Source organism: Macaca nemestrina, chromosome 7 (genome assembly GCF_043159975.1).
Source record: "Macaca nemestrina isolate mMacNem1 chromosome 7, mMacNem.hap1, whole genome shotgun sequence".
NCBI classification, from domain to species: Eukaryota; Metazoa; Chordata; class Mammalia; order Primates; family Cercopithecidae; genus Macaca; species Macaca nemestrina.
The window spans coordinates 33835506-33861827 of record NC_092131.1 but is presented as its reverse complement, the minus strand read 5'-3'; the positions used below and the strand labels follow the sequence as shown (position 1 = coordinate 33861827).

Sequence of the window (26322 nt, the reverse complement as noted above, 5' to 3'; positions counted from 1 at the left end):
TTATAATTTGTTATTCATAATCAATTAGTACAATGTAGAATCTGAGAAATTTCAAATGAAGCCACATTAGAGTAAAAAAAAAAAAAAAAAAGAAAATACTGACTTTTTAGCTGCGATCACATGAATATAACTGATGAGTTTTTTTCATCTAAGAAATAAGAAACTCTGAACAGCACAATTCTGATTAGTGTGTTTTTTAGAAGTGATTTCCCTTAAATATAAGGAAAATGTTAGGAGTCTCTGTGACTACATTTAATTCCACTTGGAATATAGACAATAATGACCTTTTATTTAACCCAGCCTATAGTTGTTGGATTGGATTAAATATCACTACCAGGGCCGGGAGTAGTGGCTCACACCTATAATCTCAGCCCTTTGGGAGGCCGAGGCGGGCGGATCATGAGGCCAGGAGATTGAGAACCCAGGAGGCGGAGGTTGCAGTGAGCTGAGATCATCCCACTCCACTCCACCCTGGGCAACAGAGTGAGACTCCATCTCAAAACAAAACAAAACAAAACAACAACAACAACAAAAAATCACTACCAGTTGCCAGCTGTGATAAGAGCTAAAACAACGGGCACTGTAGTCTCAAATTATAAATTTCTATTGCCTCATCTTTAGGAAAGCACAAAAAAAAAAAAAAAAAAAAGGCCCAATAGGGTCATAAGTGTATTTTACAAAAGTTCCAGTCACCTTAAGTGATTGAAGGTTTTGACATTCTATCCAGCCAGGTGGTAGTAATAAGCCTCAGATCCACAGGGTACACAACATTTTCAAGGTTTTTTTGTTTTTTTTTTTTTTTGAGACGGAGTCTCGCTGTGTCGCCCAGGCTGGAGTGCAGTGGCCGGATCTCAGCTCACTGCAAGCTCTGCCTCCCGGGTTTTTACGCCATTCTCCTGCCTCAGTCTCCCGAGTAGCCGGGACTACAGGCGCCTGCCACCTCGCCCGGCTAGTTTTTTGTATTTTTTAGTAGAGACGGGGTTTCACCGTGTTAGCCAGGATGGTCTCGAACTCCTGACCTCGTGATCCGCCCGTCTCGGCCTCCCAAAGTGCTGGGATTACAGGCTTGAGCCACCGCGCCCGGCCGGTATTTTTTTTTTTATCATCTTTAATTCATGAATAACCCCCATAGTGTAGGTTAGTTAGCACTATCAAAGTGACTAGTAAGGACACAGGAAAATAAAGAGAGGATTCAATTGGGATGGTACTGCAAAAAGAATCCATTCTGTTCGGCACATGAATTTCTGTTCTGATCTTAAGTTTAGATATATCAAAGAAACAAAAAGCATAAAGGCAGCTGGGGGTGGTGGCACACACCTGTAATCCCAGCACTTTGGGAGGCCAAGGCAGGCGGATCACCTGAGGTCGGGAGTTCAAGACCAGCCTGACCAACATGGAGAAACCCCGTCTCTACTAAAAATACAAAAACATTAGCCAGGTGTGGTGGCGTATGCCTGAAATCCCAGCTACTCGGGAGGCTGAGGCAGGAGAATTGCTTGAACCCGGGAGGCGGAGGTTGCAGTGAGCCGAGATCACGCCATTGCACTCCAGCCTGGGCAATAAGAGCGAAACGCCGTCTCCAAAAAAAAAAGCATAAAGGCAGTTGAACTAATGGCAGAAGACTGTCAAAGCATTTTTTTTTTAACCACTTTATGTCATGAAAAGCTTCGAAATTTCTTAGGCCCAGTCAATTGCTCTACATGAAGAATTCTTTATTAAAAAAATCACTAATTAGAAATACAGGCAAGAGAAAAGAATATATAAAATTTGGCAAGTAATAGCAGGTTAGATTTGCTTAAGGCAGGTGTCTTACCCATTTTCATGGTTGGAACACTCCTTGATTTCTGGACCTAAAATAACTTTTGAAATAATTTTCTAAAGAAAATTATTTGCGGCCGGGCGCGGTGGCTCAAGCCTGTAATCCCAGCACTTTGGGAGGCTGAGACGGGCGGATCACGAGGTCAGGAGATCGAGACCATCCTGGCTAACACAGTGAAACCCCGTCTCTACTAAAAATACAAAAAACTAGCTGGGCGAGGTGGCGGGCGCCTGTAGTCCCAGCTACACGGGAGGCTGAGGCAGGAGAATGGCGTAAACCCGAGAGGCGGAGCTTGCAGTGAGCTGAGATCCAGCCACTGCACTCCAGCCCCAGCGGCAGAGCGAGACTCTGTCTCAAAAAAAAAAAAAAAAAAAAAAAAATTATTTGCATCTGGCCAGGCACGGTGGCTCATGCCTGTAATCCCAGCACTTTGGGAAGCCTAGGCAGGTGGATCATCTGAGGTCAGGAGTTCGAGACCAGCCTGACCAACATGGAGAAACTTCGTCTCTACTAAAAATACAAAATTAGCTGGGCGTGGTGGCACATGCCTGTAATCCCAGCTACTAGCGGGGCTGAGGCAGGAGAATCGCTTGATCCTGGGAGGCGGAGGTTGCGGTGACCCGAGATTGCACCATTGCACTCCAGCCTGGGCAACAAGAGTGAAACTCCATCTCAAAAAAAAGAAAAAAGAAAATTATTTGCATCTGAATTAATGGCTGAAGCATTAATTAATGATTGCTGAAGAGAACCCTGAAAGTTAGTACTTGGCACATATAACAAAAAGTTGATTTGATTTATCCATTGCTTACTGAGGTATCCTTGAGAAGTGATCTTAAGAAGCAGGAACAGTGACAATGATAGAACTAATAGTGGTCATGAAATACTAGGAAACAAAGTGGCATTGAGCAGAAAAGAAAGAAGCTGTTGCCACAACTTTGGGATATATAAAAATGGATTATATCTTGTGTATTGTGGGATAAAAGAGGGGCTAAAGAAAGCTTTGCAGGAGGTCTCTCCCAGTGGCATTTAGGTAGTGCTATGTTTGAGGATCAACCAAAAACAGTGAGTTATTTCTGTCCTGTTTCCCCACCTAAGAGTTCTTGCAATTATTGGAACATTTTCTTTAAAAAAAATAATTTTCCCTTTTCTTTTTTTACTTTTTCAATTTTTTAAAATAGAGACAGGGTTTCGCCATGTTGCCCAGGCTGGTCTTCAACTCCTGGGCTCAAGCAGTCTGCCCACCATGGCCTTCCAAAATGATGGAATTACAGGCATGAGCCACTGCGCCTGGCCGGAACATTTTCTTTACGTACACTGGCGTTTCTCCCCTTCAAATCATCAGAAAAGGGGATGATTTTTAGAAATCAGGTTTAAGCACTAATTTCAGATAAGCATTTCATAGTTACAACAGTTACCTCAAAAATGTACGAAGAGCAAGTGAAAAATTTGGTTTCATTGTTACACTAGGCAGCTCCCTATAGAAACTTTGCTGGGGTTAATAGTCCTGAGGAAGATTTTAGTTACAGTGTAGTCCAGTCCCATAGATCTGATCTGAGCAAAGCTGACAAATGAAGCTGCTCAAAAATAAAGGGAAATTACTCAGGATGGACTGAGTCTTAAACAAACTTGTGTCTAACGGCCCATGGTAGGCATGGCAACAGCAGGTGAGGAAAGAGTAGCATCCTCTTCTTTCCACTGAGAAGTAATGGTCTTTAACTGAGTGTAGAATTGGATGCCCTATAGAAAACAGAAAAAAAGTTAGCATATATTTCTGGGGTTTCATGATTCTTCTTTTAATTAGCTTTTGAAGGAGGTATTATAAAGTGCTACTCACTTTCCTAACTGAGAAATGCAATCAGAATCCAATATATATTGTTCATAAGATAATTGATCTAAAACATTTAACATAATACCTGGCAGATAGTAAACAATCAAACCTTAGCCATCATTATTACGCTGAAACTAGTATTTCTTTCTTTTTTGTTTGAGATGGAGTCTTGCTCTCTCACTTAGGCTGAAGTGAAGTGGCATGATCTCAGCTCACTGCAACCTCTGCCTCCCGGGTTCAAGCAACTCTCCTGCCTCAGCCTCTCAAGTAGCTGGGATTACAGGCACCTGCTACCATGCCTGGCTAATTTTTGTATTTTTAGTGGATATGGGGTTTCACCATGTTGGCCAGGCTGGTCTCGAATTCCTGGCCTCAAGTGATCCGCCTTCCTCGGCCTCTCAAAGTGCTGGAATTACAACTGTGAGCCACCGTGCCCCCAGCCATTACATAGTAGGCTATTTATTTATTTACTTATTTATTTATTTAGAGAAGGAGTCTCTCTCTGTTGCCCAGGCTGGAGTGCAGTGGTGTGATCTTGGCTCACTGCAACCTCTGCCTCCCAGGTTCATGTGATTCTCCTGCCTCAGCCTTCTGAGTAGCTGGGATTATAGGTGTGTGCCACCACACCCAGCTAGTTTTGTATTTTTAGTAGAGACGGGGTTTCACCATGTTGGCCAGGCTGGTCATCTGACTTCAGGTGATCCTCCAGTCTTGGCCTCCCAAAGTGCTGGGATTACAGGCATGAGCCACTGTGCCTAGTCGGCCATTTCTGATAATTATCAGAGATCATGAGCTCTATATTGAAGTGGCAAACCCAAAGTATCTTACAAATCTAAAGTAAAATATCTGACATTATACAAATTCACTTCTAAAATTACCTATAACATGTGAGCCCAAAAATTCAGCATATTTAACTCTCTCTATATATAGATAGATATAGATTATTTTATTTTATTTTTTATTATTTTTTTTGAGATGGAGTCCCACTCTGTCGCCCAGGCTGGAGTGCAGTGGTGTGATCTCAGCTCACTGCAAGCTCTGCCTCCTGAGTTCATGCCATTCTTCTGCCTCAGCCTCCCGAGTGGCTGGGACTACAGGTGCCTGCCACCACTCCTGGCTAATCTGTTGTATTTTAGTAGAGATGTTAGCCAGGATGGTCTCGATCTTCTGACCTTGTGATCCACCCGCCTCGGCCTCCCAAAGTGCTGGGATTACAGGCGTGAGCCACTGCACCTGGCTACATATAGTTTATTTTATAAGAGTAGGCTTGAGCAAAAGAGAATAATACATTGTGCAGATTTAACACTTACATAATTACTAGCAAGCTAGAATGACATTTTACCAGATTACCAGAGTAATTTATAATAATTAAATTGGGGGGTGCAGCCAGGCGTGGTGGCTCACACTTGTAATATCAGCACTTTGGGAGGCTGAGGCAGGCAGATCACTTGAGGCCATGAGCTCGAGACCAGCCTGGCCCAACGTGGTGAAACTCCGTCTCTATTTAAAAAAAAAAAAAAAAAAATTAGCTGGGTGTGGTGGCCGGTGCCTGTAATCCCAGCTACTTGGGAGCTTGAGGCAGAATTGCTTGAACCTGGGAGGTGGAGGTTGCAAGTGAGCTGAGATTGCACCACTGCACTCCAGCCTGGACAACAGAGCAAGACTCCCATCTCAAAAAAATAAATAAATGAGAGGGTGGGCAGGCAACAATTTTTAAACAATAGTTGTACTCTGCTTTGCTTAAAAGAAATGTTACTAGTATCAAATTAGTCATTTTTACAAAAGCTGTGACTAAGCCAGGTTCAGTGACTCACTCCTGTAATCCCAGCACTTTGGGAGGCCAAGGCAGGCAGATCACCTGAGGTAAGGAGGTCAAGACCAGCCTGGCCAACATGGCAAAACCCCGTCTCTACTACAAATACAAAAATTGGCGGGCGTGGTGGTGCGTGCCTGTAATCTCAGCTACTCAGGAGGCATAGACAGGAGAATTGCTTGAACCCTGGAGACTGAGGTTGCAGTGAGCCGAGATCATACCACTGTACTCCAGCCTGGGCGACAGAGCAAGACTCCGTCTCACAAAGAAAGGAAAACAAAACAAAAAACCAAAAGCTGTGACTAATATACAAATTAGATAATCAACCTCCAAATACCAAAGTGTTGACTTCTTAACCATTTGGCCACACTGTCATAATGCTATGCAATCCCATTGTTAACTTTTTAATAACCCAAACATAAATAAATAAAATAAAAAAGCCCCACATGCCCTGCCGTCTGGCAGCACACAGCTGGCACAGAAAAAAAAATTAACCTATAAAAGGGAAAACTTGTATAGCAAAACATGTAATTTATTAATGAAGGTTTCAAAATGGCTCTAGTCCTATGGGATTACAAAGAACTTCCCCTAGCCTATTTGTTCAACAAATGTTTAGGTAGCCTGCTCTGTGCCAGGTACTGCAGATAAGTAAAAAACAACTATAGTGTGATGAGGGATTCTCTACGTGGCAAGCCCTATATGACTCAACCCCTGCCTGCCTCTCTAACCTCATTTTTTCCTTTTCTTCTCATTTGCTCACTGTGCCCCAGCCCATTTCTGCTGTTTGAATGTGCCACGCTTCTTCCTGCCTTAGGACATATGTACCTGTTGGCTGATGTGGCAATAGTAATAATTCTTTTTTTTTTTTTTCTGAGATGGAGTTTTGCTCTTTTGCCCAGGCTGGAGTCCAGTGGTGCAATCTTGGCTCACTGAAACTTCCGCCTGCTGGGTTCAAAGCATTCTCCTGCCTCAGCCTCCAGAGTAGCTGGGATTACAGGCGCCCGCCATCACGTCCAGCTAATTGTTTTATTTTTAGTAGAGAGGGGGTTTTGCCATGTTGGCCAGGCTGGTGTCGAACTGCTGACCTCAGGAGATCTGCCTGCCTCAGCCTCCCGAGGTGCTGGGATTACAGGCATGAGCCACCATGCCTGGCCAATAGTGATAATTCAATACTTACAACATTATGAAATATATAGGTACTGTTGTTATTCTTTTTATACGTGAATAAATTTAAGGCATAAAGCAGGTATCCAGGTGCGGTGGCTCACACCTGCAATCCTAGCACTTTAGGAGGCTGGGGCGGGTGGATTACCTGAGGTCAGGAATTCGAGAGCAGCCTGGCCAAAATGGTGAAACACTATCTCCACTAAAAATACAAAAATTAGCCGGGTGTGGTGGTGGGCACCTGTAATCCCAGCTACTTGGAGGCTAAGGCAGGAGAATTGCCTGAACCTGGGAGATGGAGGTTGCAGTGAGCCGAGATCGTGCCACCACACTCCATCCTGGGTGACGGAGTGAGACTCTGTCTCAAAAACAAAAAAAATAATTAAAGGTATCCCCCAAAGTCAGACAGCTAATAACTGGCTTAGCTGGGATTTGAACACAGGCAATTTGGTTCCAGATCTGCTTTACTTTTCTTGTTCAGTGCTGTATTCATAGTGCCTAAAATAATGCCTGCTACAGGCCGGGCACAGTGGCTCACACCTGTAATCCCAGTGCTTTGGGAGGCTGAGGCGGGCGGATCATGATGTCAGGAGTTTGAGACCAGCCTGGCCAACATGGTGAAACCCTGTCTCTACTGAAAAACAAAAAATTACCCGGGCATGGTGTCAGGCGCCTATAGTCCCAGCTATTCAGGAGCCTGAGGCAGGAGAATTGCTTGAACCCAGGAAGCGGAGGTTGCAGTGAGATGAGACCATGCCACAGCACTCCAGCCTGGGCAACAGAGCGAGACTGCGTCTCAAAAAAAAAAAAATAATAATAATAATGTCTGCTACAAAGAAGGTGCTCAATAACATTTTTTGTAAATGAATAACTATTACAGAAAAACTATGTGCAATGGGAACACACTGGGGATCACACCACCCAGCACTGAGGGAGGGGTGGTGGCAGTTGGAGGAGGTTTTCTGGAGGAGCTCATTCTTTAAATTGAGACATGACAGATGATTAGGAGTTAGTCAGATGAAAGGGGAGAGATGGCGAAGAGGGTCACATGCTCAGGAAGTGGCATATACAAAGGCTTGGACTTCCCCATGTTCTTTCCTCAAAACTTTGTTGCTTTGAATTATTCAGGAAGAAGCAGCTTGGCAAAATTTTGTTAACTTTTAAATCTTTTTTAGGGAACCTTCTGAGAAGCACTGATTATGACCCCACAGAAGCTGCTGGCAGGCCCTTCCTTGCAGAATCCTTGCTCCTGAATATCTTTTAGAAAATTTCTTAAGGGAAAAGACAAAAATTTTAACTCAAAAGTTACCTGTTTGCCATAGAAATTGGTGTCTCCCCTGAAGGAGGATCGAGAGCCGGTGAATGAGAACATTGGCAAAGGCACTGGAATGGGGACATTCACTCCCACCTAAAACAGAACAAATCCATGTCATACCCTAAGGACAAAGGAACTCTCCATTTAGAAGCACAACGGCATCAGAGACCAGTTTTAAATACCCACCTTCCACCCTGTCCTTTACCCCATGAACTTTCATTCCTGAGGAAGAAATGGGGCAATGTGGGAGGTCATGGGGGCAATCTTAAACCAATGACTCACCATTTACTGTTTCCTCTTAGGAAATAGTAAATGGATATAAGAATCTCTTAAAAATTCTGTTCACAAACCTGTCCGACATCCACCAAGTGGGCATATTTCCGAGCAGTAGCTCCATTGGTGGTGAAGATGGCAGTTCCATTTCCATATGGGTTGTTATTTACAATCTGGATGGCTTCATCCAATGTTTCTGTCTCCAGAACCACAAGAACTGGACCAAAAATCTCCTCTTTGTAACAGGTCATATTTGGCTGCCAGGAGTGATGCATCCAGAAAAGAAGTCAGCTTTTTGGATTCTGAGTATTTTACGCTTATTTGATACTTTCATTTACTACACATCATTTACATGGACAACTTTCATATTAGTAATCTCTTTTCATTTCAAATCACTTATTTTAAAAAAAGTCCTCTCTTAACTGTGTTCCATCTTCCAAGTTACCAATCATATAAACAACTTGGAATTCCTATCAACAATAACCACACTTCTTTTAAGGGACTGTATTTTTAGTTCATGACCCATCATTAGCTTCCTTTTTAATACCTGAACAACTTGTTTCATCCAATTGTCATCAAAAAGTTACATGAAAATTTATTTTTTATAAATCCAATCTATATTAAATATACCAGGATAATTTTTCTCTTTATAGAAACCCAATGCTGTTTTCTATAACATAAACAATCCATTCTTATTCACTCCTTTGCCTCCCAAAAAAGTCTGTATGTTTATATTTTGATATCAGGTCATAGACACTCAAAACATCCTTCACCATGCAATTAATGTTTGTTGCTGGTAAATGGATTTTTCTGTATGGTTCTGTGGCAAGAGATTTCATAATTTCTACTGCACTTACATTCAACACTTGATGATTCACTATTATACTAGGGCTATATGAATTTCAAAAAACGCCTCATTACCTCAATTTTTAACTCATGTTAGCTGAGAGACTTTCAAAGTTTTGATAAATAAAAATTGACAAGTCAATTATTTCTGTCACTTTCAATAAATATCGGGTGGTTGATATATTGATTGAGACACTGCAGTAGCCATAAGCTAGGCAGCAAGAGGGACACAGGAGAGAAAACATTAACAAACCAGTATAAGATAAGATAGTGTTTGGCAAACTATAGCCTGTGGGCCAAATGTGGCTTCCTGCCTGTTTTTGTACAGCCCCCAAGTTAAAAATGGTTTCTGCATTTTTAAATGGTTGAAAAAAATATTTAATCATATATTAAATGATATGAAATTCAAATATCAGTGTCCATAAATAAAGTTTTATTGGAACACAGCCACCCAATGTTTATGGCTGATCTCACACTACAACATCAGAGTTTAGTTGCAACAGACACTATATCCCTGTAAAGCTGAAAATATCCCTTTATGGAAAGTTTGCAGACTGCTGGTATAGTGGAAAGAGTTTGGTTGGGAGTTAGAAGGGGAGGCCCATTCAGACTCCAGATAAAATAACTGATCAATCCTGGCAAGAGATGAAGTCTTAGTCATTAAGTATTTTGATTAATAAATTAGAGGGATGAGATTCTATAGCCTTTAAGGTACCTTCAGCTCTCATATTTCTGAAATAAAAGTTGTTCACCTTGACATTCGAGATGATGGTTGGTCCAACAAAGTTACCATTTTCATAGCCTTTCACTTTAATTTTTCGTCCATCAAGAAGGATGGAAGCTCCCTCCTTTGTTCCACTATCAATCAGATTACAGACTCGCTCTTTGGCCTGGGGAGTGATCAGAGGGCCAAGATCAGCTCCAGGCTGATCTCCTGTAAAACAACACAGAAGAATTTAAGGTCCTCATTAACATAAATTATGACTGCTGTCAGGGCTCATGCCTGTAATCCCAAAGCTTTAGGAGGTCAAGGCAGGAGGACTGCTTGAGCCCAGGAGTTCCAGACCAGCTTGGGCAACAAAGTGAGACTTCGTCTCTACAAAAAATAAAAAAATTAGCCAGGTGGTGGTGCACACCTGTGGTCCAAGCTGCTCAGGAGGCTGAGGCAGGAGGATCACTCGAGCCCAAGAGTTTGAGGCTGCCACGAGCTAGGATGGCACCACTGAACTCCAGTTTGGGTGGCAGAGAGCCTCTGCCTTTAAAAAAAAAAAAAAACCACTGCTAATGAGATGAATCCAAGTGACAAGTACAATATAAAGAGAGGAAATGGCAAGAATAGACGTGATTGTTCCCACTGGCCAAGGCCACTGACAGAATTCAAGAGCTTAGTGCCACAGATGCAAAATCTAAGGGAGCAAGGCAGGTGATTGATTACCTGCATTGACTCTCAGGTTTTTGGCACGCTCCACCAGCTCTGGCAGCCACTTCTTGGCTTCTCCCACAAGGACTGCTGTTGAAAGAGCCATGCAGCGCTGACCAGCAGCTCCAAATGCTGCCCCAACCAGCTGGTTCAGGGTATTTTCCTTATTGGCATCTGGCATGACTACCCCATGGTTCTTGGCTCCCTAAAAAAAAAAATACAGAAAAGCACAGGAATCTTCCTTGGCCAAATACAATTAAGCTAAGAAATTAAGCAGTGGACCAGGTATGGTGGCTAACGCCTGTAATCCCAGCACTTTGGGAGGCTGAGGTGGGAAGGATCACTTGAGGTCAGGTGTTCAAGACCAGCTTAGGCAACATGGTGAAACACGATCTCTACAAAAAATTAGCCAGGAATGATGGCACAAGCCTGTGGTCCCAGTTACTTAGGAAGCTGAGGTAGGGGGACCCCTTAATTCTGGGAGGCAGAGGTTGCAGTGAGCCAAGATCACACCATTGTACTCCAGAGTGGGTGACAGAGTGAGACCCGTGTCTCAAAAAAAAAAACAAAAACAAAAAACAAAAAACACAAAAACAACAAAAGGAAAGAATTTGTTGTCTGCTGGGTTTTTCAGTTATAAGAAGAGCAATGTTAAAAAAATAAAAAAAGAGAGAGAACTTACAGCCTTACAGCAATAATGCCAGTAACCAGCTGAAAGGCAAAACAGAAAGTAGACCTCTTGATATAGAATTTCAAGAAAGAGCCAGGCATAGTGGCTCATGCCTGTAATCCCAGCACTTTGGGAGGCCGAGGTGGGCGGATCACTTGAGGTCAGGAGTTCGAGACCAGCTTGGCCAACATGGTGAAACCCCATCTCTACTAAAAATACAAAAATTAGCCGGGTGTGGTGGTAGGCACCTGTAATCCCAGCTACTTGGGAGGCTGAGGCACGAGAATTGTTTGAACCTGGGAGGTGGAGGTTGCAGTGAGCTGTGATGGCACCACCGCACCCTAGCCTGGGTGACAAAGTAAGACTCTGTCTCAAAAAAAAGTGATTAACGTGACTTAGAATGAAACTCCTCTAAAGGTTCATGATTAAAGAGAAGACATTCAGAAGGACATGGTAAGGCTTATGTCTGTAATCCCAGCACTTTGGGAGGCCGAGGCGGGCAGATCACAAGGTCAGGAGATCGAAACCATCCTGGCCAACATGGTGAAACCCCATCTCTACTGAAAAAAAATAGAAAAATTAGCCAGGCGCAGTGGCGCGCGCCTGTAGTCCTAGCTACTCAAGAGGCTGAGGCAGGAGAATCACTTGAACCTGGGAGGCAGAGGTTGCAGTGAGCCAAGATCATGCCACTGCACTCCAGCCTGGCGACAGAGAGACTCTGTCTCAAAAAAATAAAAGAAACACTGACATTGGAGTGGGATGAGTGGCCTCTCTGCTGAAGGTCTGTTCCTAGGTAATTTTCATATATAGAATAAAGATTGGAGAAAAAAGGAATAAGAAGTCACCATATTGGCTTGAACCCTCTTGCCATGTCTTGATCCTCTCTCGAAGATATACTCTCCTGCCTGGTTGGATCCCACAAAGCTGATTGCTTTGATGTCCGGATGATCGCAAATAAAATTTACAGCTTTAAGAAGAAAATAAATGATCACTCACAAAGGAGCAAATGGATTCTCAACACGGAAAATTTCCCCTTTCCCCACTGTTATGAATTTGAAGTTTTCCTTTGTTTTTCTTTTCTTCTTCTTTTTTTTTTTTTTTTTTTGAGACGTAGTCTTGCTCTGTTGTCCAGGCTGGAATGCAGTGGTGCGATCTTGGCTCACTGCAACTGACGCCTCCCAGGTTCAAGCAATTCTCCGTCTCAGCCTCCCAAGCAGCTGGGATTATAGGCACCCGACACCACGCCTGGCTAATTTTTGTATTTTTAGTAGACACGGGGTTTTACCATCTTGGCCAGGCTTGTCTTGAACTCCTGACCTTGTGATCCACTCGCCTTGGCCTCCCAAAATGCTGGGATTACAGGTGTGAGCCACTGCGCCAGGCCTGTGTTTGTTTTTCTATACTGGATTCTCATTGTAAAGTTCTCTCCTTGTATCTTTTAAATTCTATTTAGCCGGCTGGACACCATGGCTCATGCCTGTAATTCCAGCACTTTGGGAGGCTGAGGCAGGTGGATCACCTGAGGTCAAGAGTTCGAGACCATCCTAGCCAATATGGTGAAACCCTGTCTCTACTAAAAATACAAAAAAATTAGCCAGGCGTGGTGGTGGGCGCTTGTAATCCCAGCTACTTGGAAGTCTCAGGCAGGAGAATTGCTTGAACCTAGGAGGCAGAGGTTGCAGTGAGCCAAGATCATGCCATTGCACTCCAGCCTGGGCAACAAGGCAGAAGTCCATCTCAAAAAAATAAAAAATAAATAATAAAAAATAAATTCTATTTAGCCTCTTTCCTTTCATGATTTTTCTCATGTGTTACTCCAGAATTTCCACTTCTAATCTAACTTTTATTTTATTTTATTTATTTGTTTTTTTTTTGAGACAGGGTCTCACTGTTTCACCTAGGCTGGAGTGCAGTGGTGCAATCTTGGCTCACTGCAACCTCTGTCTGCCAGGCTTAAGCCGTCTTCCCACCTCATGGGACTACCTGCACATGCCACCATTCCTGGCTAAGTTTTGTATTTTTTTGTAGAGACAGGGGTTTTGCCACATAGCCCAAGCTGGTCTCGAACTCCTGGGCTCAAGTGATCCACCTGCCTTCACCTCCCAAAGTCCTGGGATCACAGGTGTATGCCATTGCACCCAGCCTTAATCTAACTTTGAAGGCTGCAACTCCTATTTTCCTAGAAAATAACAGCCTTTGAATACTGAACTCTTCTTTTTTGTCCTTCAAGAATAACAATAGGCAGTGCACGGTGGCTCACGCCTGTAATCCCAGCACTTTGGGAGGCTGAGGCGGGTGGATCACCTGAGGTCAGGAGTTTGAGACCAGCCTGGCCAACATGGTGAAACCCCGTCTGTACTAAATAGTTTTACCAAAAGTAGTGGGGCACGGTGGCACATGCCTATAATCCCAGCTATTCAGGAGGCTGAGGCAGGAGAATTGATTGAACCTGGGAGGCGGAGGGTAGAGTGAGCTGAGATTGCACCACTGCACTTCAGCCTGGGCAACAGAGGGAGACTCCATCTCAAAAAAAAAGAATAACAATATTTCCTCAATGGTGACTATGTACTGGGACACTCAGACACTATTGTGTTCTCATGTGAGAGGTAATATAGCATAGTTTTTAAAAGCAAAAATCAGAGTCAGCCTTCCTGGATGGGTATACACATCCTGGCTTTGACGGTTTCTAGCACTGTGACTTTGGGTTAATTGATTTCACTATGTCTCATTTTTCTCTTCTGCAAAATGGAAAAAATAATACCTATCTCAAAGGGTGATTATAAAGATTAATAGATAAAAAGCACTAGGAACAGTGCCTGACACACAGACGCATTATTTAAGTATTAGCTATTATTACAAGAATTGGAAGGCCTTCAGTATCTCTGAGATCTGCAAATTCTCTGAGTTAAATATCCTCATGTATTCTCTTCATATTGAAGAAAAAAGTTTCTTTTTTAATCTTATCTGTGTCTAGCCCTAATCCAGATTTCTAGTGTCCCAATATATACTGTAGGGCAAGAAGCACTGCTATTCCCTAGTTGGTTACCTTGGCGCACAAAGATGGCAAAATCATCAACAAACATGGAGGTTAAAATGAGTAAATACTTTCCTCTTTACAAGTAGGTTCCTTATCCTAAAACATCCAATCATCACTAAACACCTTGATTTTTTGGTAGCCAGATTAAGTAGCCATATGCAGAAGGGCCGTTACCTTCATGTTGTCCATGGATGATGTTTAATGTTCCATCAGGGGCACCAGAATCCTGGAGCAACTTAGCAAGAAGCATAGTTGCTCCAGGGACTCGCTCGGATGGTTTCATTAGGAAGGTATTTCCACACACCATGGCCATGGGAAACATCCAAAGGGGGATCATGGCGGGAAAATTGAATGGAGCAATGCCTGCACACACTCCCAGAGGCAGACGGTAGGAATAAAGGTCCATGTCTTTGGTGATGGATGGCATGGTCTCTCCCATCATGAGGGATGTCACACTACAGGCATGCTCAACCACCTCTGGAACACAGAAGTCAGGCCATCAGCTCTCCACACTGTGTACTAGTTAGCTTTGTCCTGTTCTCTTCAGCCCTGAGGACAGGAAGTGGCTCAGGCCAATGAACGGGCGCAGGGTACACTGACTTGCCCTTCCAAGTTAAGGGTTTGTGCAAAATGAGATTCTCTGAATGGGAAAAATACAGCGATATGTATATACCCACTGGAGGATCATTTGAGTAAAGAGTAAAGTAAATCAGTCTTAGGGATACTGAATACTGCCATTTTTCACAAGCATTAAAAAAGACATAATGGGATGGCAAAATCTATATAAAGGAAGAAGCAACCTCCCATTCTGAGATCTGTGCCTCCCACCTTCCTTTGCTCCTTCCCAAAAGTCCCATAAGGGGCTCCCAGCTTACGAAGGCCTCGAAATACATCTCCTTCAGCATCAGCTAGGGTCTTCCCTTGTTCCAATGTGATTAACTTGGCAATTTCTTTCTAGAGAGAAAACACACAGATAGAAATTAATGCAAGAATGTTCCTCTTTTAAATTCTCAGGTAGCCAAGGAAGAATAAGACTGGAGGAGATGTAGTACAAGGGAGAGAGCCATGATCAATGTCTCTGCATACTGCAGAGTAAGGGAGGGTGGCTGAAAAGGTCTCTGTGAGAGTGACAAACATGCCCTAGGTGACAGTTTGGAAAAGCATACCATTCAGATTTCATACCAAGTTTTCTTTAATAAGTTGTTGATAGCGGAGCAAGACCTGCTGGCGGCTTAATACTGAAGTGTCTGCCCATGCAGGAAAAGCACGTTTGCAGGAAGCAATGGCTGCATCCATTTCTGCCTTGGTGGCCTGAGGGACCCGACCAATGACCTCATTGGTGGCCTGATGAGAAAAATAAGCATATGATCCTTTGCCCCTGACTCACCTTCTCCACTGTACATCTAGTCATAGAAGCAGCACTATGTGCTTTACAATAGACACCCAGGTCCCTACTTGCCCATCATGTCCCTAGAATTCTAGGCTCCTAAGTTGAAGTCCCAAAGCAGCTTCGCTTACTGGGTTGTGGATCTCGATCCATTTGTCACTTTTGGATTCAACAAATTTCCCATCAATGAAGAGCTTTACAGCTGGCTGAAAACAAACAAACAAACAAAAAACCATGAAATTTTGTATTAGTTAATTGCTTTGCTTTTCTCTTTCCCTTGCACCAAAAGGAAAGAAAACAAGTTGATAATGGAATCTTCTCGTCTTTAGAAATGTTACCACTAGGAAAGAGACACATAATATCCTTATCTATTTTGCGTGTGTATGTGTTTATTTATTTATTTTTTTTTTGAGACAAAGTTTCCCTCTTGTCCCCCAGTCTGGGGTGCAGTGGTGTGATCTCGGCTCACTGCAACCTCCGATTCCTGATTCCCGGGTTCAAGCAATTCTCTTGCCTTAGCTTCTCGAGTAATGAGATTACAGGTGCCCGCCACAACACCCAGCTACTTTTGTATTTTTGGTAGAGATGGGGTTTCACCATGTTGGCCAGACTGATCTTGAACTTCTGGCCTCAGGTGATCCACCCACCTCGGCCTCCCAAAGTGCTAGGATTACAGGCATAAGTCTCTGCATCTGGCCCTTATTATTATTATTTTTTTTTTTTCTTGAGACATGGTCTCACTCTGTCACTCAGGCTGGAGTATAGCGGCGTGATCATGACTCACTGCAGCCTCAACTCCCAGGGCTTAGGTGATTCTCCCACCTCAACCTCCTGAGCAGCTGGGACTACAGGCACATGCTACCATGCCCAGCTAATTTTTTTGTACTTTTGATAGAGACGAGGCTTGGCCATGTTGCCTGGCTGGTCTCGAACTCCTGGGCTCAAGTGAGCCACCCGCGTCAGACTCTCAAAGTGCTGGGATTACAGGCGTGAGTCACTGTGCCCAGTCTATAGTTTATATTAAGATGTGGCAGAGCCTCTCAATACTGTGATCTCTCTGAGAATGGGAAATTCCCTGCTAGTCACACAGTGGAACTTCATGAGTGGAAACACGACATTGTGAAGTTTATACTAAAAAAGCAGCAACTCTGTTAACAAAGATTAGCTATTATGAGTTTTTGGCCCAGCTGACTGTTAATTACTGTGAGCATGCACTACCTTTATGATCAAAAGATTTTTGGCCGGGCCCAGTGGCTCACGCCTGTAATCCCAGCACTTTGGGAGGCCAAGGCAGGTGGATCACCTGAGGTCAGGAGTTCGAGACCAGCCTGGCCAACATGGTGAAACCTCATCTGTACTAAAATATAAAAATTAACTGGGTTTGGTGGCATGCACCTGTAATCCTAGCTACTCGGGAGGTTGAGGCAGGAGAATCGCTTGAACCTGGGAGGCAGAGGTTGCAGTGACCCGAGATCGTGCCACTGCATTCCAGCCTGGGCGACAGAGTGAGACTCCATCTCAAAAAAAAAAAAAAAAAAAAAAGATTAAAAAAATGTTTCTATGTATTTTTTTCTGAGATATAGCTCACTGTCACTAATTTTTTTTTTTTTTTTAACATGGAATCTCACTTTGTCACCCAGGTTGGAGTGCAGTGGCACAGTCTTGACTTACTGTAACCTCCGCCTCCCAGGCTCAAGCAGTCCCCCTACCTCACCCTCCCAAGGAGCTGGGACCATAGGTATGCACTACCATGCCTGGCTAATTTTTTGTAGAGATGGAGTTTCACCATGTCTCCCAGGCTGGTCTCAAACTTCTGAGCTCTGGCAATCCACCTGCCTCAGCTTCCCAAAGTGCTGGCATTACAGGCGTGAGCCACCGCGCCTGGCCTCTTTCACTAATTTTTTTTTTTTTTTAATTTGAGATGGAGTCTCGCTCTGTCATCAGGCTAGAGTGCAATGGTGAGATCTTGGCTCACTGTAACCTCTGCCTCCCGAATTCAAGTGATTCTCCTGCCTCAGCCCGTGAAGTAGCTGGGACTACAGGTGCGTGCCACCACGCCCAGTTAAGTTTTGTATTTTTAGTAGAGACGGGGTTTCCCCATGTTGGCCAGGATGGTCTCGATCTCTTGACCTCGTGATCCACCCACCTCAGCCTCCCAAAGTGCTGGGACACTAAATTTTTAAAGCGGTCTGTGAACCAAAAAATGGTGATCTACTGTGGTACAGTGTGTGCATACTTCTGTGTGGAAAGAATTTGAGCGATAGTCCTTATTTATTAGATTTTAGGTGCTGGAAGTGGTTGACAGACAGTTGATCTGTAAAAACCACTCTAAAGGTTGTCAAGAAGAAGACAACTATCTGGCAGGGTCAGCAGAACCTCTAGAAGCCATGAAAATGTTTGTATCTTTTGACACGGTAATCCATTTCAGGAGGGAAATAATCCAAAAGGAGGAAAAAACTATATAAATAAATGTTTGTTTTATAATATTGAAAAACTGAAGCAACCTAAATGTTATATAGGGAAACTGTTAATTCAGGCTATATCTATTTGATGGAATATTATTGCAGCCATTAAAATTATAACTATAAAGACCATCTTGCAATATTGATAATGCTTACAATATAGTAGATCTAATATTAGATAAGAAAACCAAGATAGAAAGTTTCACATACACTGTGATGACAATTATGTAAAGAAGATAGAGATACCCAAAAACTATACTGAATTCCTTCTCAGAAGTCAATCTCTATGCCATATAAACTCACCACTGAAGAAGAGAATGAAGATGCTGAATACCAGGCGGAATTGGATTTCACCTTGGAAGAAACCTGTGAGGCAAAAAAATGATTATTTTGATAAATGAGAGCAGAAAGTTATTTAAAATTTAGCAAATAGCTACTATATGCTTAATACTATACTAGCTACTGTGGGGGTATGGAAAAGGACTTGATGTTTCTCTCAAAGGCCATATAGCCGTTAAAGAGAAAAGATATGAATCTATGACACAGCAAACTATGAACGAACAATAAACCATAATAATCATGTCCTATATGTCCAGGATAGTACTGATTAAAAAAAAATCTTTTTGTCATTATGTTTTCCTAATTTGGGCCTGGAAAAATGTACCATAAATCTAACAATATGAAAATACTTAGCATGGTATCTAACACAATAGGTACTGAATTTAAGATCATATAAAATCAATATGCTGGGCATGGTGACTCACGCCTGTAATCTCAGCACTTTGGGAAGCTGAGACGGGTGTATCACTTGAGTCTAGGAGTTTGAGACCAGCCTGGGCAACATGGCAAAACCTTATCTACAAAAAATACAAAAATTAGCCAGGCATGGGTGGTGCATGCCTGTGGTCCCAGCTACTAGGGAGGCTGAGGTGGGAGGACTGCTTCAGCCCAGGAGGGTGAGGCTGCAGTGAGTCATGATTGTGCCACTGTACTCCAGCCAGGGAGACAGAGGGAGACACTGTCTCAAAAAAATAAAAAATAAAAATAAATAAAAGCAATGTAAATGTAAATCAAATAGTTTATTACCAAATGCAATTAAAATTATATCCTTATATGTACTTGAAAAATGAATGTTCATAAGAACTTTATTTGTAGTATCCCAAAACTTGGAAACAACCCAATGTCTACCATTGGATGGGTGAATAAGGAAATTAATGTGGTATATTCATACACTGGAATACTACTCAGCAAAAAAAGGAATGACCTACTGATACATGCAATATAAATAGTCATAATAATTATGACAAGAGACAAGTTAGATAATAAGAGTACATATTGTATGATTCTACTTCTGTAATACTAGAGAATGCAAACAAATCTGTAATATCAGAACGTAGGACAGTGGTTACCTGGGGATGAAGAGGGAAACTTTTTGGGGTGATGGACATATGTTCATTATGTTGATTGTGATGCTATTTTCACAGGTGTATACAAATGTTAAAACTTATCAAACTGCATACTTTAAATAAGTACAGATTGTTTTATGTCAATTTTATTTTAATAAAGCTGTATTGAAATGCCATAGGTACGTTATAGGAAAAAATGTGTTGGATAGATATTTGATGGGATAAAATCAGCAAATAGGGAGGGAGGATCACTTTCAACAAGATAACTCTCAAACTGTAACTCACTAAAAAAAAGGCTGTATATATGTTATCAAAGTTGATTTTTTGAGACGGAGTCTCACTCTGTTGCCCAGGCTGGAGTGCAGTGGCATAATCTTGGCTCACTGCAATCTCTGCCTCCCGTGCTCAAGCGATTCTCCTGCCTCAGCCTGCCAAGTAGCTCGGATTATAGGTGTCTGCCACCATGCCCAGCTAATTTTCTTTCTTTCCTTTTTTTTTTTTTTTTTTTTTTGAGGCGGAGTCTGGCTCTGTCGCCCAGGCTGGAGTGCAGTGGTATAATATCGGCTCACTGCAAGCTCCGCCTCCTGGGTTCACGCCATTCTCCTGCCTCAGCCTCCCGAGTAGCTGGGACTACAGGCGCCTGCCAACACGCCTGGCTAATTTTTTGTATTTTTAGTAGAGACGAGGTTTCACTGTGTTAGCCAGGATGGTCTCGATCTCCTGACCTTGTGATCCACCTGCCTTGGCCTTCCAACGTGCTGGGATTACAGGTGTGAGCCAGCGCACCTGGCCTAATTTTCATTTATTTTTTGAGACAGAGTTTTGCTCTTGTTGACCAGGCTAGAGTACAGTGGCATGACCTTGGCTCACTGCAACCTCCACCTCCTGGGTTCAAGTGATTCTCCTGCCTCAGCCTCCTAAGTAGCCGAGATTACAGACACCTGCTACTATGCCTGGCTAATTTTTTTTTTTTTTTTTTTTTTTTTTGCATTTTTAGTAGAGATGGGGTTTCACCACGTTGGCCTGGCTGGTCTTGAACTCCTGACCTCAGGTGATCCACCCGCCTTGGCCTCCCAGAGTGCTGGGATTACAGGCGTAAGCCACTGCACCCAGCCTATATATATGTTATCAAAGTTGATTTAAGAAATATTTAAGCCAATCAAAATGAGCAAACTAAAATACTCAGGACTGGGATATAAAGGAAAGCTGCAATCTAATAATCTTTTATCTTGCCTGAAAAGGGACTCTGTTAACCACAGAGTATAGGGCTGCATGAAGGGTGCCTACAGCACTGCCCAGGAAAAGATGGTGGTCCTTTGGTCCAGCAGATAGTCCTTCCAAATACCTCATCTGCTTGCTCTCCTATTCCCTACCAAAGCCATTTCAAACCACTGACACTCTCCTGGAGCCCACCATGTCTTATTTATAGCTATGTTCCCAATACCAACATAGCACCGGGTAGGTGTTCAGTAAATAACTGCTGAATAAAATAGAAGCCCACTGCTGTCTGCTTCTTACCCCAAACTAGGTTAAGAGGCCCTTTTTTATCCTCTGAAAGCAGCCAATACTTCCCCTTTCAGGCTTATCTCTCTGTGTTGTAATTGTTCGGGGTCTTACTCTGTTTTGTGTTGCTATAACAAAATACCTGAGACTAGGCAATTTATAAGGAAAAGTAGTTTGTTTAGTTCATGATTCTGCAGGCTGGGAATTTCAAGGGATGGCCCTAGCTTCTGGCGAGGGCTTCTGTCCTGTGTCATAACATAACAGAGAAGATCAAAGGGGAAGCAGACCTGTGTGAAGAGGCAAAACTGGGGCGGGGGGCAGTATCCTGGCTTTATAGCCCACTCACACAGGAACTAATCCATTCCCATGGGAACTAATCCAGTCTCAAAAAAGCAAGAATCCACTCACTACAGCACAAAGCCATTCATGAAGGATCCACCCCCACGACCAAAACACCTCCCACTAGGTCCCAACACTACCACATTGGAGATTAAATTTCAACATGAGTTTTGGTGGAGACAGACCAACTATATCCAAGCCATAGCACCTGGGTACTTATCTGTTACCCATAAAGACTCTCAGTTTCAGGAGGGTTGACACTGCATCTGTCTTGTTCACCTACTTCACAGAGTTAAAAATTATAACTGATCAGGACTGTCCAGTTATAGAAAAGTAGCTAGCACAAAGTTGGTACTCATTAAATCTTATTGTTATATCATTGTAAATAACGGCATGGTGATTTGTGCCTGTAGTCCCAACTACTCAGGAAGCTGAGGCAGGAGGATGTCTTGAGCCCAGTTCAAGACCAGCTTGGGGAACATAACAAGACCCCATTTCTATAAATAATAAGTAAACACTTATTATTTGTTTTCACTCTTTGCTATTCCACAACTTTATCTTAAAACTCCCAACTCTACTACTTCCTCTTCCACTTTCAGGAGCTGACTTTGTTTTTCTTACTTCAGAGCACATAGAAACCATCAGATGAGAACGTCTCAACTCCCTAATAGCAAACCTACAAAACTGAACTCAACCTAAGGAGAAGGTAGCCAGCAAGCTCCATGCAGGAAAAGTGACTGAGACAGTGGTGCACAATCAATATATGTGGACTGGATGAAGAGGTATATGCTTTTTTTTTTTTTGAGACAGGGTCTTGTCCTGTCTCCTAGGCTGGAATGCAGTGGCATGATCATAGCTCACTGCAGCCTGCAACTCCTGGGTTCAAGCCATCTTCCTGCCTCAGCCTCCCAAGTAGCTGAGACCACAAGCACGTACCACCACACCCAGCTAATTTGCTTTTATTATTTTATTATTTTGAGACAGAGTCTTGCTCTGTCACCCAGGCTGGAGTGCAGTGGTGTAATCTTGGCTCACTGCAACCTCCGCCTCCCAGGTTCAAGTGATTCTCCTGCCTCAGCCTTCCGAGTAGCTGGGATTACAGGCACGCGCCACCACACCCAACTACTTTTTTGTATTTTTAGCAGAGATGAGGTTTCAACATGTTGGCTGGTCTTGAACTCTTGACCTCAAGTGATCTGCCTGCCTTGGCCTCCCAAAGTGCTGGGATTACAGGTGTGAGCCAACACATTTTTGAATTTTTAGCAGAGACAGTGTTTCACCATGTTGGCCAGGTTGGTCTTGAACTCCTGACTTCAAGTGATCTGACCATCTTGGTCTCCCAAAGTGCTGGGATTACAGGGGTGAGCCACCACGCCAGGCCGCCATTAACTCTTTTAAATTTCCCAAGGCTTGGTCCTAGGCCTTCTTTTCTTCTCATTCTGTATATGCTCCTTGGGTGATTTTTATCAACTCCCATGGCTTAACTATCTAGATCCTGATGATGCCCAACTCTTTAGTCCTTGGCCAGAATTTTCTTCTTCAGGTGATACCCACGTAATTATCTTTACCACATCTCTATTTGGATGTTACATAGGCACATGTTAAAAAAAAGGTGGCTGGGCACAGTAGCTCACTGTAATTCCAGCACTTTCGGAGGCCGAGGCACTTTGGGAGGCTGAGGTGGGAAGATCACTTGAGTTCAGGAATTTGAGACCTGCCTGCACTCAGTGGAGTGCAGTGACGCGATCTCGGCTCACTGCAAGCTCCACCTCCTGGGTTCATGCCATTCTCTTGCCTCAGCCTCCTGAGTAGCTGGGACTACAGGTGCCCGCCACCACACCCAGCTAATTTTTTTGTGTTTTTAGTAGAGACGGGGTTTCACCATGTTAGCCAGGATGGTCTCGATCTCCTGACCTCCTGATCCGCCTGCCTCCCTCCCCTCCTGGTTCATGGCCTGCTAGTCCTACAACATTTGGCTCTTTCCCTAGGTCTCCACAGTATCCCTGTGGAGGTCACTTCAGAAGTTTCTCCAAATGAATCAGAAAATACATAGTGTCCGTTTCCGAAATAAAGTACATGGAAAGATTCTTCTCCTTGATGGAAAAGGACAAAATATTAAGTATTTGGGTCTCTCCTTCGGCAACTTGGTAAAGGATAAACACTCCTATTGTTTATCACTTATTGCAGTACAATAAAGGAACTTTCAGTGAGCATTTCACTGTAAGCCTATGTCAGTGCCTAACATAGAAAGAGATGGCAAGATTTAAGTTCTGAATTTTCAGCCCCATCAGTTACTAGTTCAGTAACCATATCACTGAAAGTGCAAGTCACTACATCTTTTTAAGAGTAATTTTCTTGCCCAGGTGCAGCGGTTCATGTCTGTAGTCCCAACACTTTGGGAGGCTGAGGTGGGAGGATCGCTTGAGTTTAAGAGTTCAAGAACAGCCTGGGCAACATGGTGAAACCCTGTCTCTACAAAAGATACAAAAATTAGCTGGCATGGGGGCACGACCTGTTGTCGCAGCTACTTGGAGGGCTGAGGTGGAAGAATCACTTCAGCGTGGGAGGTCGAGGCTGCTGTCAGTTGTGATTGCACCACTGCACTCCAGCCTGGGTGACAGAGCGAGACCCTGTCTCAAACATTCCTTTATCTCTGAATGGGAGTGATAATATCACAAGGAGCAGAAAGAGGTTTTAGGTTAAGTTTGACTACTCTTCATAGCAGAGAAAAATAAGCTGAATACTTAAAATAATTGAAAACGTGAACTCTCTATAAATCCTTTTGATAGTTCTCTAATATTCATGGCTGCCAAAATCGAGGGTTTTTTTTTTTTTTTTTTTTTTTTTAAGACGGAGTCTTGCTCTGTCACCCAGGATATAGTGCAATGGCACAATCTCAGCTCACTGCAATCTCTGCCTCCCGGGTTCAAGTGATTCTCCTGCCTCAACTTCCTGAGTAGCTGGGATTACAGTCGCCTGACACCCGGCTAATTTTTGTATTTTTAGTAGAGAAGGGGTTTTACCATGTTGGTCTGGCTGGTCTCCAACTCCTGACCTCAGGTGATCCACCCACCTTGGCCTCCCAAAGTGCTGGGATTACAGGCAGGAGCTACAGCGCCTGGCCTCTAGGCTACTTTTTATCAAACTTTTAATCAAAGTTTCATGTTACAACTCCTAGTTGGCTGAGGATTACTCTATTTGTTCTTTTCTAGGTCACTTCAGAAGTTTCTCCAAATGAATCAGAAAATACATAGTGTCTGTTTCTGAAATAAAGTACAAGGAAAGAGAGATTCTTCTCCTTGATGGAAAAGAACAAAATACTTTCTTAAGGTTCTCAATGACTCATTGTGATGGGAGGGGAAGAGGAGGCAAAGGAAAAAAACCAATTTCAGTAAAAGATTTCAAGAAGTTGGTAAGAAAAATATAGGGTGGAAACTTTGTTTTCCTGCTACTAAAAAAAGATACTAGAACAGAACAAGGATCACAGCAAGAAATATGAGTGAGGCCAGACCATCTGACAAACCCTTCAAACTCATCCTTTCTACCGTCCCCATTAAATAGCATATTTAAACGTGAATCTTTGCTGACTCTGCCAAGAATCTTGAAAATGCCCAAGTTTCTGTACTAGAACTCACGGAAACCTGGTCAATACTAATATTACCTAAAAGCGCAGCAATACAGAGGAAATTCTCAGACTGGATGTAATGAATAAGAAGGGCACTGTTGTTTCTTGCTGATTGTTTCTTGCCTGCAGTAAATCTTGCCTCATACTCTAAATCCTTGGTAGGCCATGAACAGGGGAAAGACTATAGAGTCGGAGATTACAGGCCTCAGGCATGCAACTCCTGTAGCTTTACCATTTCTCCTTAGGTTGGCTTCAGAAAGGACTCAATCCCCCAAGTGCAGAGATGAGGGTGTGTGGCACTAGAAGAGCTGATTTGGGGTGGGAACTTAGACTTCTTGTCTTACCTGGCTCCCACTTTCTATCACCTGTTTTGAAAATGTTTAGTACCTTGAACGTACATGGAACATACTGGTAGCGTTAACTGTGTGCCCTTATCTACCCTATGTACATGTGCCCTATCTATGTAAACTGTTTAACTTGGCTGAGAGAAAGTTTCACTGAAAGTTTTGGCAAGAAAGGGGACAGCCAGTCTATGGAAAATACAAAGAGCCACACTTAGGGAAAATAATTCGGTAAATGGCTGCCTTTGGTGAAAATCTAGAGTCCACTTCTAGAAGAAAATTCAAAGTTCATACACTGACCCTCGCCCCTCACGTTCCCCCTCCCTCTTACCTCGGATCACCACGGACAGTGAAGTAGGGTGGGGGAAGGGAGCAATGGTAACGTGGACGCTCAAGGCAGGGGACAGAATAACCAAAAAGAGTAGTTTCTGGGGGACAGAGAGAACGCTGGTGCAGAGGTGAAAGGGAAAGACGGTGGGCGGATGGAGAGATGAGGGCAAGAGACTGACAGCAGGGAGCGGGCAGAACTGGAGAAGGAGAGTGGGCGAGAGCCAGAAAAGAGGAGGCTTAGGAGTAAAAGGGTAGAGGGCCAAGGGTAACAGCCCAGGGTTGGATCCGGACGAGGGAGGGTATGAAGTGAGGGCTGGGCATGGGACAGGGCCCACAGGTTAGGTAGGAAGTCTGGCCAAAAAGGGGTTGGGCCAAGAAGGTGGTCCCGCCCGAGGACGGCTCAGGGAGCGGACGGAAAGGATCCAATTCCTAGCTTCATGGTGCCTTGGCGCCACCCTCACTCGCCTGCAGGATCCTGGCTCGCACTGCCGCCGCCGCCGCCGCCACTACCGCCGCCATGGCTCTCGGCCGCCCTAGCTCCGCAACCCGCTCCTCTACAGCTCAGACGCACTACAGCTGCCAGGCCTCGCCCTCCATCCTGCCGGGCTTCCTCATTGGTGGGGAGGACTATTTTCTTCAGCCAATCACTCGTCCTAACACCTGATTCCTCCTCTCACACCCCAGTCCTGGGGATAAGTGATTGGTCAGGAGCGAAAATGCTCGCACCCTCTCCTACCTCAGCCA

The 26322-nt window shown here is 43.6% G+C and overlaps 2 protein-coding genes across 6 annotated transcripts in view; one reads left to right on the top strand and one right to left on the bottom strand.

Moving 5' to 3' along the window:
- Positions 1–24572, top strand: part of LOC105495808 (basal body orientation factor 1) — a 65107-nt gene extending 40535 nt beyond the window's left edge. For 4 of the 5 annotated variants that reach the window (XM_011765607.3, XM_071099867.1, XM_071099866.1 and 1 more), the window contains one exon: positions 7800–9468. In XM_011765607.3, the coding sequence (XP_011763909.1) occupies positions 7800–7811 (12 nt within the window). In that variant the 3' untranslated portion in view covers positions 7812–9468. Of the gene's footprint in view, positions 1–7799; positions 9469–21908; positions 22065–24494 lie in introns of those variants that run through there. The other variant, XR_011625738.1, reaches the window with a different exon arrangement.
- LOC105495810 (aldehyde dehydrogenase 6 family member A1) lies at positions 1696–26198 on the bottom strand. Its single transcript, XM_011765612.3, has 12 exons — positions 26044–26198; positions 18338–18400; positions 15704–15778; positions 15368–15529; positions 15061–15139; positions 14360–14662; positions 11994–12115; positions 10494–10683; positions 9811–9992; positions 8290–8469; positions 7934–8032; positions 1696–3556 (listed from the first exon to the last, which is right to left on the bottom strand). Exons 1-12 carry the CDS (start codon positions 26095–26097, stop codon positions 3452–3454), a joined length of 1614 nt encoding a protein of 537 aa, XP_011763914.1. The 5' UTR covers positions 26098–26198; the 3' UTR covers positions 1696–3451.
- Positions 26199–26322: the final 124 nt, after the last annotated feature.

What these genes read in the sequence shown, in the direction of transcription:
- LOC105495810 (XM_011765612.3), bottom strand. Translation starts at nt 26,097, where the DNA reads ATGGCGGCGGTAGTGGCGGCGGCGGCGGCGGCAGTGCGAGCCAGGATC. An exon ending in TGCGAGCCAGGATCCTGCAG is followed by an intron (nt 18,401 to 26,043) that starts GCGAGTGAGGGT and finishes TTTGCCTCACAG; the next exon opens with GTTTCTTCCAAGGTGAAATC. An exon ending in CCAATTTCTATGGCAAACAG is followed by an intron (nt 3,557 to 7,933) that starts GTAACTTTTGAG and finishes TGTTTTCTATAG; the next exon opens with GGCATCCAATTCTACACTCA.